This window comes from Talpa occidentalis, unplaced genomic scaffold (genome assembly GCF_014898055.3).
Source record: "Talpa occidentalis isolate TD23 unplaced genomic scaffold, MPIMG_talOcc4v2.1, whole genome shotgun sequence".
Lineage (NCBI taxonomy): Eukaryota > Metazoa > Chordata > Mammalia > Eulipotyphla > Talpidae > Talpa > Talpa occidentalis.
In genome coordinates, this window is record NW_026555331.1 from 29,979,186 (window position 1) to 29,995,748 (window position 16,563).

General features: G+C 39.9%; 1 protein-coding gene across 1 annotated transcript in view; it reads right to left on the reverse strand.

Annotated features, from left to right (window-relative positions):
• Window positions 1–16,563, reverse strand: part of GRHL2 (grainyhead like transcription factor 2) — a 130,426-nt gene that overhangs the window by 66,547 nt on the left and 47,316 nt on the right. Inside the window, 3 exon segments of the mRNA XM_037503160.2 lie at window positions 4,799–4,910; window positions 8,918–9,074; window positions 12,240–12,295. Of these exon segments, the coding sequence (XP_037359057.2) occupies window positions 4,799–4,910; window positions 8,918–9,074; window positions 12,240–12,295 (325 nt within the window).

The following is a 16,563-nucleotide window of genomic DNA, read 5'->3' on the forward strand; positions in this document are numbered from 1 at the left end:
TATTTTGGATGTGACTGAAAGTACCGGTGTTCATGTGGATGTGCTTGTGGAATCAGTCTCATTGCAGGACAATCCACCACCCATTTGGAAAAAGCAAAAACTGCAATGCTCATTATTTTGGAGCATTGTAAAGTAGTGAAGTCATTTTTAATTCTGTTCAGTAGAGGGAAATTATATGTGAACATGCTATAATTTAATGTTGTAACTTTTAGCTTTCTTCTGTACAGTTAATACAGTTGTTGAATCTTTTCTAATTTTCTTCTCCTGCTTGAAAGGGAACAAATGGAAAAAATATGCCTTCCCCAGAAAATGATTTAAATTCTCCACTATTTGAATCGAATTGATATGCAGTCCAGTCCATTTTGTGATTCACTTCAAATATTTTTTAAATGGTCCACAATGTGCAAAACTGGATCACCACTGGGTAAATGAGTCCCAACCCCCTGCCTTTGAATGGGCACCTACCCAGTAATAAAGCTGTGCCTTCCTTCTGAGATCATTTTTTTCTTCTTTATTCCCATAACCTCATGGAAGGTCTGTCAGCTCTAGAATTTGTCTCTTGTTCCTGAGTTAACTTTGTGTCTCCCCTTTGAAATTCACTCCTCCAGATATTCTTCTTTCATGGCAATACCTGGTCTCCCTACCTCCCACACTGGCCCAGAATTACCTCTCTGAAATATAGATGTCATCCCATTCCAGTCCTGCTAAAAATCCTCAATGACTTTGCAAAGTCCCTGAAATAAGGGCTGTTACTCATTAGAGGGACTGCCACGTCGTGCTACTCGCATGTTATTTCTGCACATTCCCTTCCATCTGTCCTTATCAGAGTTTCGGGAAGACTGATGAGTGAATGGAACAGACCTACTCAGAAGAATGCAGTATGTCAGTACACCTTTTCTTATCCTTCTTTTACTTCTTTTACGCATTTCTGTATCTCTAAATCCACTCCATTCAACCATAGAAAGGCATCAATTAGCTAAAAACAAAGTATGCATGTTACACCTCAATATAAAAAAGTATAACTTAATATAACATAAACAAAGCTGCAAAATATAGCCTCAATATAAACAAAGCTGTAAAACAAGACTTTGTGTAGCCAAGACAGTACTGTGTCAAAGTAACAGAGGTGAGAAACTGAGCTCAATTTCTCCCACCATCTGGAGCAGTGATCTTTCTCCACAAAGTTCCTAGTGGGTCTGCAGAACCCCAGGGTGAATCTCTGCAGAGGAACCAAGACAACATTTCCAATCTGCCTACAGCTCTGAGATTTGTCACCAAGATACAAATGTCAAGAATCAACAGACCTCTGACACTTGGAACTTTCTGGCCCGTGGACCCTACACAACCTGCAGAGTTTCAATGTTTCAGCTCCTTTTTGAGCTTGACACCAGCAAGTTCCATCTATGCTTCACTTCCCTGTCACCCCAAGAGTCTCCTTACAAAGTAAGTATTTCCACAACCACAACCAATCCTTCTCGCAATCCCATTCACCCAGGACTTCACCACACTGAGGGGCTGCTCAAAGGATTAGTCTCAGGGGCTGAGAAGCAGCCTCAAGAACAATGAAGAGTCTAGTCCAAAGGAGATAAATTTATCAAAGGAAGGACAGCGTTTTTACCAGGCATCGTGATTAGAGGGTACAGAACAATCCTCAAGCAAGAATGCTGAAGGGATGCTGGAAAAGGAAAGGCACAGCTAAGAGGTGAAAGCTCCATTGATTTGCTTGGAATGGAGGGAGAGAGGCAGAGGGCAGGAGGGAGGGCTGGCTATCCTGGGGAACCCCTGGGACATAAGATGAAAGGGTGCAAACACCAACACAACGAAAGGGAGTTGTGCCTAATTTGAGGAGTTTGAGGGCTCCTAGAGCCAACCCATGGAATTCTAAAGCCTTTAACATCCCCTACTGTAAACAACCTGCTTTAGCAAAACGGGTCTTTCCTCGGTTCCTAACTTTAGCTTCAAGGTCACTATCTGGATAGCCCAGTTGAACTGGCTGAGTGAAGACTTGATACTGTAACTTTGAGCCTTAACTTTAACCTCCAGTTATATGGAGGTTAAGGAAAAATAATATATTAAATAATCCTAGATTTTCCTTTTTAGGTTACTGGAAGGTTCTCAGCCCAAACTGGTAAAGATACTACACATGAGCTCTTTACCCTCAGCAGGCACTGCAAACCCCCATTTGAGCCAAGGTTTAGCTCACAACTTTCTTAGTGATGGCACCCACACATAGATGGATCTCCTATCACAGCCTTAGCTACCCTTGATTGAAATGGTGTGAACTCCCCACTGGCAGGGGAACATGTGGCTTGGTTTCTTAATCTAGTAGTATAATGAAACATGAGATTCTGGCAGATATCCTCACCCTATCAGGTTGAGGTTAGGGGTAGAGATTATGCTCAGAAAAATCAGTTTTCCATTTAAAGATAAGGGGCAGATTTAATGTGTTGGTCTCAAGGTTCAAAGCAAGTAACCCAAGCACCCGTAAAGTTACTTGGTAAAAGTCACAGATCTCAAAGATAAAACATACCTGTGTGCATGTACCAACGACATAGGTATATGGAACTATAGAGGAAAGAAAGTCTGAAAGCAGGCAAAGAGGTAAGATTTAAAAGTCCTAGGAGATCTGAGAAGTCATTCTGGTCTAAGAAAAGTAAACCTTGTTAACAATATCAAAGTTTAACCAACAGGCATGCCAGTAAAATGCTTCTGTTATTTGTTATTTGGACTTAGTCCATATTTCCATTTAATTGCTCCTCTCATTTTCTTGGGTAATAATTATAAGGCTAACTTTTCAAATAAAATTAAATTGTTCCTTTTCTCTACACAGATTGGCTACAAAGCAGGTTAAGGCAAGTCTCCCCAAGCCCCTCACCTAGTTAGTCTGTCTTGGAGGTTCAGTGCAGCACCTGGGTGAACAAGATACTTCTTATCTCAACTCTTACCCTAAAATTACCCAAGAACAAGTCACTTGGGACAATGGGTCAGTGACCCTCTCTAGATCTCAGTTTTCTTTTTTATTAGATAAATATATTTGACTAGTTAGCTGAAGGCATCTGTGGCAGTGGTGATGGTGGCCAAATGGTGGTGGTGGTCGTGGATGCAGCATGGCCCACCACCATCTTGTAGGATAAGCCAGAATTAGTTTCAATATGTTTTATGGTGAGTCTCTCACCCTAGCCTAGTCATCAACCTCTCTGCCATCAGTCAAGGCTGAAAAGGAAGGGGTGAAAAATCCATCATTGCTATATATATCAAAACAAACAGGCCTCCCTGGTGGCACAGGGGTTAAGTCTCAGCACTATCAAGCTATCACCAGCCACTGCACCCAGACTTCGATCCCCACCAGGGAGCAAACCTCTCTAGTCTGGTGCAGCAGACCTCTCTAGTCTTGCCTGCTGCTCCCCTCAGCAGTTTTTTCAATGGATCTACCTGTTGTACTCCCCACTCTGTCTCTGGTGAATCCTTTCAACCCCTGCACCTCTGGCCTACACCCCAGTTCTTGTAAGCATAAATAAATAAAAATAAATCTTAAAACAAACAAACATCCTTTAATGGCCCAGTGCTACCTCCTGATTCCCAGCACACTGGAAACCTTTCCTTTGCCTAAATTTACTGGGACTGTAACCTCTTGGTCTATAAAATGGAGTGACTAAAGCCTATAAATTAGAAATTATTTATTTCTTATAGAAAAAAGCATATAGATTAAGTTTAAAATCACTTAGAAACACACATATTTTTGTCTATGTTATTAAGCAATTTCTAGAAATTTTAAGATCCATGCCTAATTCCTCCTGCTTTGCTCTGTGTTTCAGAGTTTGATTCATGCAAATTGCATTTTTAAGGGTCTTGTGCCCTCTGATTTCCAGGTAAATTTGGCCGGTGGGAAGCACTGGGAGAGAATGGGAAGCAGGAAGAAACCAGGACACTCTCCTCCCCCATTTTGGCATTGAGAGGTTTCTCTGGCACCATTCCTCTGTGGTTCTACCTCCCATTGCACAGTTGCTCCCTCTGTGGTCCCAGCTCCTACTGGGTGGCTCCCCTAACACCCACAACTCCTCCCTTTGATCCTCCAGCCCTGCAGGTAATAGCTGCAGATTCCTGCTGTTCTCATGTCTGCATTGCCTCATGGTGCCTTCAGCCCTTCCAACCTTTGCCACAGATTTCTTCCGTGCAAACACTGGCATGGGTGCTGCTGTCCTGACTGTCCCCTGAGTCCAGCCAGAGGCTGGACAACCCATTGAAGAGGATGCAGACTGCAGAAAATGGACTTAGCAGATTTACTCCTTCCTCCCTGTCAGGGAAGGTCTCTCAAATGTTCGGTATGTCTGACAACCTCCTACAACTTGTTCTAAGGGTGTTTTGGAGCTGAAGGAACACTGGCCAGAGAATTAGAGGTCTAGAACTCACTATATAGTCATGTGACTTTCACAAGAACGTTGGAGTCAAAAAAGCCTGAAGTTATCTGTGCCATGGTGGGGATAAAGCCTGCCTATTAGGTTGCAACACAGGAGGACATGGAAACATGTTTTAGAAATAACAAATCTAGGACATTTAACTCTCTCAGTTTCTGACTCAGTAACTGAGACACAATTGACTTTCACAGAACAGCACTCTGGTCTTGATTTCTACTCCTGCTTGTACTGAAGTGCTAACGCAAGAAAAGTGCAGAGTCCCATGCCTGGCACATGGTGAGAGCCATGTGGGTCGGAGCTGTGATTTCTGTGTTGGGCTTTTCCTGGGCCACACCCACTCGTCCATATATCAAAGACCATGCTGGGGGTTGAGGTCAACTCACCGATGTCGAGGACTCTCTGCTTCGCTGTGTGCTGCCTTGAGTGCCAGTACTTCCAGTATTTCAGCTGTTCGTCGCGGTTTTTGTCTTCACTGAAGACCACCATCACGACACTCTGCAGAGGGGACAAGCATGGCTCTTACTTTCTGTTCAATGCTGCTGTGGCTTCACATAGGCACTAGTTCTAGAAGTTCCACCAGAGGTATGTTTCTGCAGTGTTGCATTTCTTGTTTTAGAAAAGCCCAGACAAGTCCAATTGTATGGTTTGTTTTGTTTTAAAATGGACTGACTTAAAAAATGATTGGCAAATGAAACAGCACATAGAGGAAAAAGAATCTTCCATCATTTTCCCCATGAGTCATCAACAACCAGATGAGCCAATTATCAGCAAATTTAATATTTTGTGAGGTGAGTGGGAATACCAAAAAAATTTTTTTTCTGCTATGGAAAACAAGCCTTTTTGAAATTTTGTATCTTTGAATATAGATGTTGGCAACATTTGTAAGGGAGCAAGCATCTGCTGGTGGCTGAACTAAGTGCCTCAGGCTGATATACTGAAGTAATGAGAGAAATACTAAAAAGATGAGTTCATATTGATGAACATAGATCTAAGCTACAGATATTTCATAGACCAAAATATTCAAGCTCAACTGCATTATTTATTTAAATAGGTGGGTGTGGTTTAAAAATGAGCTTGAGAAATGACATCTTGTAGAAATAAGAATGCAAAACTCCTGTTAGTTCTAAATCATCAATAGCTTCATTGAACTAATTCTTTGTTAATGCACCGTCATTTACAAGATGAAGTTACCAACAGACAAAGAAGCAAATCCCACAAATCCTTTATACTACCTGGAACACAGTACTCTCTCTCTTATTCCAAATCTAAAATACTTCTTAGATATTTTCCTATAATTCCAGAATATTTCATCAGCTCCCATTGCTCAATAACTTCTCCTGTGTAGCATTTTATCAATTGCAGTCATTTACTTAATTGCTTACCATTATTCAGTAAATGGCAATGTCTGCCCATTGACTTCTCAATGAATGAGGACAAGGACTGTCAGTCACCACGGGGGCCCTGGTGCCTGACAAATAATGTGTCAAGTACCTGCCTGTAGTGGTATACCGTCAACTCCAAATCTGGCTAATTCCCAACATATGTATGACACTTATTACATGAGCAAGAGGTGTTCATTTGAAAAGCTAGTTTAGACACATGCACTTGTATTACCCAAATTCACGAGCAACATGACCTTTCAAGGCACAGAGGAAGGACAAGAGAGGGGGCCGCAGGCCAGGTTGGGACACTGTGCCCTCAGCCAACTCTTCACTCTTCTTCCCACTTCTTCAAACTCTTTCATTTGTATGTGAATGTTTACTGGGCAACACCTGGCATTTATTTCTGACTATCCCAAAATAATCAGTTTTTTTCTAGCAAATGACTAAATTTGTATAAGTACAGGCATATTCTTGGTATGAAAATTTGTTTCTTCAGTGATGAAGACAAAGGCAGCTTGAAACTGCTATTAACAAGCCTGAGTGGGGCCTCCCCGGTGGCGCAGAGGTTGAGCGCTGGGTTGCGGAGCTGCCCGCAGCCTCTGCAGCACTGGTTCAATCCCTGGCTGCTCCCTGGCCGCCAGAGGAGGGTCCCACATGGTGCGCAGACCTCTCCTGCCGCCCGCTGCTCCCCTCAGCAGTGTACTTCGGTCCTTCTGCCTGTTCTGCTCCCTGCTCTGGCTCTGGTGAATTCTCTCACCCTCCCACGCTTCTGACTGTACCCAGTGCTTGTATAAATAAATAAAAATAAATCTTTAAAATTTAAAAAAAAAAAAAAACAAGCCTGAGTGCTTGGATGGGGAATGAAACAAGGGTATGAGATCTGCGCTGCCAGGTGAGGTGCTTCCCACCCCCAGAGCTGAGGAGGGAGGGAGACCTGCTCTCACAGTGCACCTACTCCCCAAGGGAGAGGGATCAAAGGCCTTAAGAAGGGGCTCCTGAACTCAGCCATGGAGGAAAAGAAGGAAATAAAACTTCTATATTGAATTATTTCCATGATTTGAATGAAGCAAAATTCTTGAAGAATCCCTACATTCCAAATTGTTTTCATAAACAAGAACCAAGTGGCTGGTTCTATGTGCTGCATTCCTGTCCTTTGCTATTACATCAACACTGGCTTTAGCTCTTTATTGGTCTGAATAAAGTTGGAACTCAATAATGTATGGTTTCTGTAATAACACTTGCATTTTCAAGTGTAGGAAAAGGTCTGTTGCTCCTGTGGTATGTGGGAATCTTCTTTGGGAAATAACTTTTTCAATTGAAGATTACTGCTTTTTTTCCCCAATCAAAATAAAGTAACTTGTTCTGGGAAAAAAACTTTTCATGACTTTAGAACAGTAACCATACACCATCTTTTCAGGGTGATGATATAGTGCTATTAAAAGGATCTACATACATTATACACTGACTTGCAATTTACAGGATGTTTTTTAAAAATAAATGTATCCATTTTCTTCTTATTTAGCATTCACACACAAAGGTGTAAGGTGTAAATTCTAGGACATGTCTCCAGAAGTGGACCCCAGGCTAAAGTCCCCCTACCTTTATAGCCCTCCACGCTATTCAACATAGTAATCTTGGTGATTAAGAGAATAGGTTTAGGACTTGTCTATCAGGGTCCCCTCACAATTTAATTGTACCAACTTGGTTAGTCACTAGCCCAGTGACTCACCTGTAATACTATAAAAACAATAGTATCTATTTCATAGGGTTATTGTTCATATCAAATGAGTTACTAGATGTATGGTATTTAACAAGGCACCTGGTATGCACAAGATATTTAGTAAATATTTGTTGTGATTTTGTGGCTCTTGTTTTTATGATGGTGGTATTGCCAGTGCTGGCACTGGTGCTGGTGCTAGCATCCCTGTACCAAAGCCTTGACCTCAGGGCTGGAACACATGAGCTCCCCAGCAAGCACAAAGCCCCTCAGATACCTTTCAATCTGCAACTGGTTCAGTCTGGGTGGGATGTTTGCCATGTGCTTCTCACTCTCAACTGCTCTGCCTCCTATACTTCTTATCTGGGACTGGGATTGGGACAGCCTTGGAGGGAAGTTTTTCTGGACAGAGAAATGAGCACAATTCTTCCCTTTCTTTGTACTTGAGACAAAATCAGACAACCCAGTTGAGTCAGAAATCACTCCATGATTTTCACCTAAGGCTAATAACAGGCAAGCCAGCCAGCAGGTGCCCAGGCACTCTTTATTCTCTTCCACCTTGTTTGTTATCCTTGCCTGGCAATCTGGTGTGGGGGAAAACCTGGGTTGTATTGTGCAGTAGGCACAGCATGGTGCTCCCCTGCTAGTGTGTTAAAGAGCATAGGAAGGGGCAGCCTCAGATAAAATAAGGTGTGGTAGGGACCATGAATACAGCAGCATAAATCATTTTACAACAGGCCAGGAAAGTTCTTCAACCTCTTCTCAGATCTCTGCTATAATTTCCCTTTTCAGTATAGAGGGATTAGAGTTCCCTCCCTTTTTGGCAGTAGTAAGAATGCCAGAAGCTGGCGGACTTCCAGGACAGTTTCATTTCCCACAAATAGGACTAATACTCATGAATGTGAAAATCCCTCCAAGTCATCCCTCATAGGGATCACATCAGGCCTCACCCCTTGAATCTTAAGCAAGCACTGGGCTGCAGAGACTTTCAAACAAGGTTGCAAAAGACCTAGGAACACTGACTGAATTGCAAAACTTTTCAGAAGAGAGGAGCAGCTCTTTCCCACCCACAAATATGTTCTGACTTAAAGCTACTTACTTGAAAAATTAAGGCTCATTGATTGAGCACAATGAAAACAGTAATTAGGCAGCAATGAACAAAGCCAGGAAGATTCCTTGGATACAGTCAGAAAGTATGTTCCAACCATGTCCCTTCCCAGGGGTTTATTGGTTACTGATTAAAATGATAAGCTACAAGTCAATACGTTCTCTTGCCCCAATTCTCTGACATTTATTCTAGAATTATTTATTTTGGAATTTTTTCCATGCCCTTCCACAAGGTTGTGAGGTAGCCAGTCCATCCACCTGATCCCTCTGCTTTGTTTGAGGAATGAGGCCCATACCCTGACTTTGCTGATTGGGTGTCGGAAGCACTTGTTGTCCCCAGTCTCGCTGAGTGTTATGGCATAGAACTGGCCCTTGTTGAGGTAGGTCATGGGGCCCTCTCCTTGCTTCTGACGGAGAGATTTGGTGGCTTCCAGGGTGTACTGAAAGGTGCCACTGTGAACAGAAAACAACCAGTGGTCAGATTCACTCATTTGGACATTTCCTGATCAATAGCACACCAATAGCATTTTGTATGAATATTAACCAATATTTACTCTATTTCAGAGACAAAACACAGCATATGGCAAAAAGAGATGAGACCAGACCAAAGGTCATTGCTAATATAATCAGGCAACACTTCTAACAGTGGCCCATAAACCAGATGGTTTGGAAGGGGAGAAAGTCCATGATGTGCCTGGCCAACAGCACAAGCCCATGCCAGGGAAAACTGTTAGGTCTTAGGTGGTGACTGGCAATGCCTGAAACTTAAGAACTGATAGAATTTTGTCTCTCAGTGGTGGAAAATGATAGGTGCGTTGATGCTGAGTGGTGTGCTATCATACATCCCAAGGGGTGTGAACAACAAAAGTTATAACACAATAACAGCAAGAATTAAAATTACTTAGCTAAAATTCAATATATAAAAGTAAAAGAACGATAGATTTTGCATTTTTATGTTAGCAACCAGCCAAATGTGTAAATGTTCTTGCTTGATTCATGTATTTATATATACATACACTTATCCTTTCTAAGATGTTGCAAAAAGCTCTATCCCACTTTAAAATATTTCAAAATGTGAAAATTCAAGGTTCAAACACTCATTCCTGAGACTAGTTCCATAACAGGGAGTGCAATTTTTGTTTTGTTTTTAAGTCTGTGAAAGAACTCATGGCAGGATTGCTGCTTAAATGAAGCATTTGCAAACTATAGTCCATGGGTCATATCCAGCTTGCTGCCTATTTTTGTAAATAAAGTTTTATTGGAACACAGCTATACTCATTTGTATTCAGCTTATCTGTCACTGCTTTTACACTGAAACAGCAGGGTTAAATAGCTGTGACAGAGACTACTTAGCTCATTACAGGAAAAGTATGTAGATTCCTGCTTTAAATAATTTCCCTGGTGTTTTTATAATATGATTTAATGTATAAAATTAAAAAAAAAAACACTGATTTCCCCAAGTTTCAATATGGCAATTGTTTAAAATGAGCAATAGACCAATCTTTTTGTTGAACAAATTCTTTCAGAAATATGCATTTCTTCTATGCTGCAGGATAGCACACAGTGATCATATACTTTTTTGAATCATCAGAATCTCTTCCATGGCCTACTTTTAGCCCATTAATTATATAGACCTTGACAGTCTGGTGTATAGGTGACCCTCAAAGTTTGTCCCTTAAAATGACCTGTTGACAAGACTTGGGAGACTCTTGCTTTCTATGTTAAATATTTATGCAATATTTGATTTTTTTAAAAAAACTTTAGTGAGAAAAAATTGAAGGACAAAAATAGTATTCCTCTTGCATGATAAAAGTATAAGCTGACAAACTAAGCAAATTTCAGAACATGTGTCAGAGAACAAAGTGGAAAATAAATCATTCAAGACAGAACCAATTCCATTGTTATTTTGCCTGGAAAAAATTTAATTTCGATACATCACTGAATCATGAAATGTTAGATCTGGACAGTCTAGACCAATCCCTGGTTTATCCAGTAGCTTGTGACTCTTCTAAGACACAGAGGCTTGAAACACCTGAAGAAACTGTGAAACTTCTTCCCAGTAAAAGATGAACATGAACACAAATGATTTTGAATATAATTTCAGGAGAGTCATGACCACCCCCCACCCCCCCCCACCAGTCAGTCCATAAAATGAGCCACCTTCCTTATTTCACAGCTGAAGAGAGGCTGAGAAACTTGCTCACTTCACTGGAAAATGAGGGCAGAAGGAAGAGAAGTCAGGTCAGGTAATTGGTAACCAGCGTGCTTTTCCCTAGCCTGATAGCTGACTACATGGCCACTGGGATTTATAGCATGAAAATTATGCATGTATTTCCAAAGTTTAGAAGATGACTTGGAATTCTATCTCTCAGACCCACCCCCCAGCCCCCAGCACAAAGTCAAATTCTGACTAATCAGATTTAGGGAAGATGACAAGGGAGCAAGATCCTGAGAGCTCAGAAGGTCTTCAAGTGGAAACACAGAGACTGGAAGATGGCCATACATGTAAAAGCAAAGGGGCAAGAAATATGATAGAAAGCAGGTTCAAAGTAAAGAAGGTCGGTACATAGAGGGTCCTGACCAACTTCATTTGGAATTTGTATCTAATGGTGAAATCACTGGTAAGTGGAAGAGAAATTAAAAGTCTTAACACTCTCCTTCCTTCAAGCATGACCATGACCCTCCACCAAGAATGTTCTCTAATCCTCCTCTTTCCCTGAAAATACCTGACATTAATCCTTCAAGACCCAGCTCAGATGCTACTTTCTGTGAAGTTTTGCTCTTCCTGCCCCATGCCACTCACCTTCTACCCCCTACCTCATTACATACACCCAGCCCCACAGCCCCACTGGCCCTCTCTGCCTTCTGTTTACGTATTCCTGTAGCGGGTCTCATCACTGAGCACATTTATTGCAATTTGTCCATCACCACAATTGACTCCTCCAAAGTCTAATGGGCCCCTTGTAATTAGAAATTATATCTTATCCCCCATGTCTAGCACAACGGTGGTAGATGGAAGCTACCATCGTGCCCAATAGCTGGTAATTAAATATGTATGTGCCAAGTGGAACAGAAGGGGTGAAAAGGTGTTGGTAGAAATCAGTCATGTTGCAAGAGTTCAGAGGAATGTGAACAAGAGTGTAAGTTGGAAGGAACAAGACGGGTAGAATGTAACATTCAGTATTTGGCAAATGCTGTCAAAAAGAAGCAGGAAGGCAGGCAGACCCTTATACCTCTAACATGGGTGACTAGGAGGCTGGTTACATCATCAGTCACGATAGGAAATAAAAGCAGACCAGATATGAGAGAAGTGGAGAAGGAAGAAACAAGAGGAAGAGACAGCAAAAAGAGTTCCATTATGTATATGACCAGTGGGAGATGCACGAATTTGAGGACCAGAGGTGCACCTAACACAGAATGTCTAGTCAACAGATGGATAAAGAAAGGGTATAGAACAATTTAGAAATCATTTGTACAGAGGAAAAAATTGCAAATAAAAACAGATTGTTCAATAAAAGTATATAAAAGAACAAGGTTTAATATTGATAGTATAACTTAGGGGTACATCTTGAGAATGAACAGTTCATTAGTTATTAGGGGTATCTCCTGGTAACCTACCTTGATGTCTGGTCATACATGAATTCCTCAGCCCCCACTGAAGCACTGCGAAATTTCTGCAAAATTCAAGTCATCAAAATTAAAACAAATGGGTGAGTCATTATGCCAAAAATAATAATGTATCCAAACAGTTTTATCCTCATTTTAGAAAGGAAAATTACAGTTTTTGGTATTATGTTTTCAACTACAGAGAAAATAGTTACCATTTGTGCACAGAATTCACATAGTACCTGCACACAAGAACACTAGACAGAAAATGCATTTGTAGGGCCTCCCTGGTGGCACAAAGGGTTAAGACACAACCTATGAAGCTCACCACAGCCACTAAAGCACAAGTTCGATTCCCAGCCAGGGAGGAGACCCACATGGCACAGCAGAACTCTCCTGTCTTGCTCACTGCTCCCCTCAGCAGTGTATTTCAGTAGATCTGCCTGTTCTGTTCCCCACTCTGTCTCTGGTGAATCCTCTCACCCCCCAAAATTCTGGCCTGTACCCCAGTACTTGTATGTATAAATAATCTGAAAAAAAAAGAAAATGCATTTGTTGTTTGCATGTTATTCACATGTCCACAGGTGTTCCTAAAGTGTCTGTAGGTACTACAAATGATTCTCTCAAAGACATCTCTTCCATTTTTATTACCTCCAACAATTATCCCAAAAGCCACAAACCCTGAGTTAATGGAAAACTAATTATAGAGCAGCCACATAGCATAGCATAAAGCAATTTAATGGAGTGGTTAGGAGCATGGTCTCTGGAGCAAGACTACCTGGAGTCAAATTTTAGCTCTTTTACCTGTTATGTGTGTAGATTGAAGTAAGTGCTATATTTATTTTCTCCAGCTGTGAAATGTCTACTTATAACGATTAGAAGAATTAAACTGTTAAGAACAGTTCCTGGTACATAGTGAGTTTTATGTATGTGTATTAAATACTATATTGTAATCTTTTGGCCATAATCAGTGCCCTTCTCTGAGATTTTTATTACCACAATATTGTAAGAGAAATCTTGGGGGATGGGTGGACTCTAAGTCTTAGTGTTGAACATAAAGAAGCTTGGGTCCTAAGATGTTAGGTTTAGTATTAATAGGGTGTACTTCACTACATTTTAGAAATTCAGATGCAAAACAGTCCTAAACCTTGATCCTAAAGTGAATATAATCAAATATTGATGAAAAAGCACTTGGTCCTTCTACTCCTACATTTTCTCAAAAGTCTCTTTCTAAGAAAAGTATCCTTTCTGCCTCTTATTTTTCTTCCATAAATGTCCATTCTTTGATCAGAGATTCAGAAATTTCCTTCTCAAGAAAAGGTCATTTGTGGTTATTTTGCTAATCTCTAGAATTCTATGTACCCCTATACATGCATACTTATGACCCTCACTTTATCCAGTTTTATAAATTCCTTGGACCAGGAAGATGATATGCCCTTCAGAGTTTACCCAAATGTATCTCAGTAACGCTTCACAAATACTTGATGACTGGTCCCATAATCATGACAAGGATTCAGATTTAAATTATTTTTATAATAATTTAATTTGCAAAGCATACAATGGTAATTTTCTGGGGCTTCACCATCTTCTTGGAGTCAAGAGAAATACAGAAAACATAAGACATTGTGCTGGTCTCAAAAAGATAAAAATTGAACCGAATTAATAAGTAGGCAGTAGATCTAAACAGACAATTCATCAAAGAAAATATCCAGAAGGCAAATAGATACATGGAATAATGATGATCATTGCTTCCAATTAAGAGATGCAGGTTAAAACCACAATGAGATAACATCTTACACCCATAAGAATGGCATGTACTAGAAAGACCCCCTACAACTAGTGCTGGAGAGAATACATAGAAAAAGAAAGCCCTATTTCACAATTGGTAGGAATGTAAACTGGCATCACCATTATGGGAAGCAACCTAGATTTACCTTAAGAAACTAAAAATGAAAATACCATACAACCCAGTAATCCCACTCTTGGGCATCCATCCAAAGAATGTAAAACCATCAAGTGGAAAAACCATATACTCTGTTTACTGCAACACTATTTCTAATAGCTAGGATATGAAAACAATCTAAATGCCCAATGAAAGGGAATTGGATTGAAATGATATGGTATATCCACCCAATAGAGTATTATTTAGCCACATGTGAAGATGAAATGTTGCCATTTATAGCATAATGGATGGAGGTTAAGAGGAAGGGGGAGAGAGAGGGTAAGGGGTTATATGGGTGGTTGGGTGAAGTTCCAAGTATTCAGGGTCCCTGCAGTCCTCTGTGCTATTAGCAGAGAAGATGGCGCTCTGACCTCACTTGTCACTTAGTGAGTTTGGCTATGCTAAGTTTTGGGAGTAGACCTGGTAGAGCTGAACCACTTGGCCAATGTAGTGAGAAGAGTTTATTGGGATGTAGAATGGCAGGCTAACAGAGAGGGTGGGGTAAGAAAGAAAAAAAGAGTCAGAAAAAGTGGCCAAGGTTAGGGGGGCTCTGTTGAACTCCTGGCCAATTAGAAATTCTAGCAATTAGTGCAAAAGAATTTTAAGATTTGGGAAGAAAGTTTTTGTGTTGTATCCCTAAATGATTGGTAACTCACAAAAATGAGTGATGTTATTCTCATTTGTGGCAATCAGGAAAAAAAGAGAAAAATTGGTTGAGATAATAGGTAAATTCACATACAGACAACAAAGGAAACTAAAATTGTAATACCTAACACATGGGTAGATATAAAGTTTATGTTGAATCATTCATTTATTCATGTGTCCTGACAGGAAAAGCATGGAATGAGCATTGTAGGAAAAGGAGATCAGCAAAATTATGGGAAGATTTCAGAGTTTTTGAGCTTTGTACTGGTCATTGAAAGCTAAAGCCTAATTGAAGGAATTGAGAGAAAATATTGCATGTGAGAGAGAACCACCCCACTTGTTAAGTCAATACAAAACCATGGATACAAATGTGGTATGTACATGGGACCTAGGACACAGTCCTGACCTGATTATGCAGGGAGGATCTAAAAACCTAGGTCTTCGTTGTTCAATACGGTAGCCACTAGTTGCATATGTTAAGTTGATCAGAATTAAATAAGAGTAAACAGCTGGTTTCCCAGTTAACCAGTCACACTTTGGGTACTAAATTGACATGTGTGACTAATGGCTACCATATTGGAGTGCATAAAAGAAAATTTCCATTGTTGAAGAAAATTCTATTGGACATGACTGTTCTATAAAAAGGTATTTATACTGAATATAGTTAAGAATTAGGAAATTTTGGAGCAGGAGGGTAAGCATATAAAAAAGGCATTTAAGGAAGTTACTTCATGATAGAAAAAATGCACTTTCAAAGTCTTCCTTGTTTGAAGAAGTATGCATAGCAACACATGGTGAATCATTATTGAAAAACATGGCCTTGGATGAATTTATTTTCCATGCTATAGAGTTCTGCAATGTAAAAACAGACTAGCCTACTAAAAATATTGATTGTATATATTCTATGGTTCTAATCCCCCTGGTAATATGACAAGGAATGATATAATTTTTAGGGTCAACAAGAGTGTCATAGATAAGTTGACTAAAATAAAGAATCTTACTCCAATAACATGGTACATGTGAACAAGAACAGTGAAAAGATAAAAGTAGTCAATAAAATTAATAGACACAAAATTACTATTTTCAAGTTTAAAGGATTTTTTCCTGAATTTTGTTAAATTATCTTCATAATTTAATAGAACATATATAGTCTACCTGAAAAGCATCACAATCCTTTCTGAGAGTTGATCATATTAATTGGTCGCATGGCCTATGATTTAGTATCGAGAATTAGAATCCAAATGTGTGGATAATTCTGGCTACAGTACAAGTTTCCACAAGTGTTTGGAAACCTTTTAATATAACTTGTTGGATGCCAAAAGGCAGTCAGGCATTCAATATCACTATTCCTAACTTTGATTTGATATAGTGCAACTATATATTTCTTAATCATTTGAACCAAACTATTCCTTTCCCTGATACACACACACACACACACACACACACAAGGATCAATCTCTAGTAGCAAATGAAACTTGCTAATTCAGTTAAGGACCCTAGATATTTTAATAGCTTGCATAAAAGAAGTGCTACATTTTAGATGTATTTTCCTTAGTGAAATTTTCCTTAGTGAAATTTACTTGGCAAAGTTACTTGGACTCACCTAATCTTATAATCAGTTGGTTACAAGATTATAATAGATCATTCCATTGCAGTTACATCAGATTGAAATACAATATGCAATATAAACATTGATTTTCAAGACTAGGAGAAGAGTTAAAATATTCCAAATATTTTAAATTCAGTGGG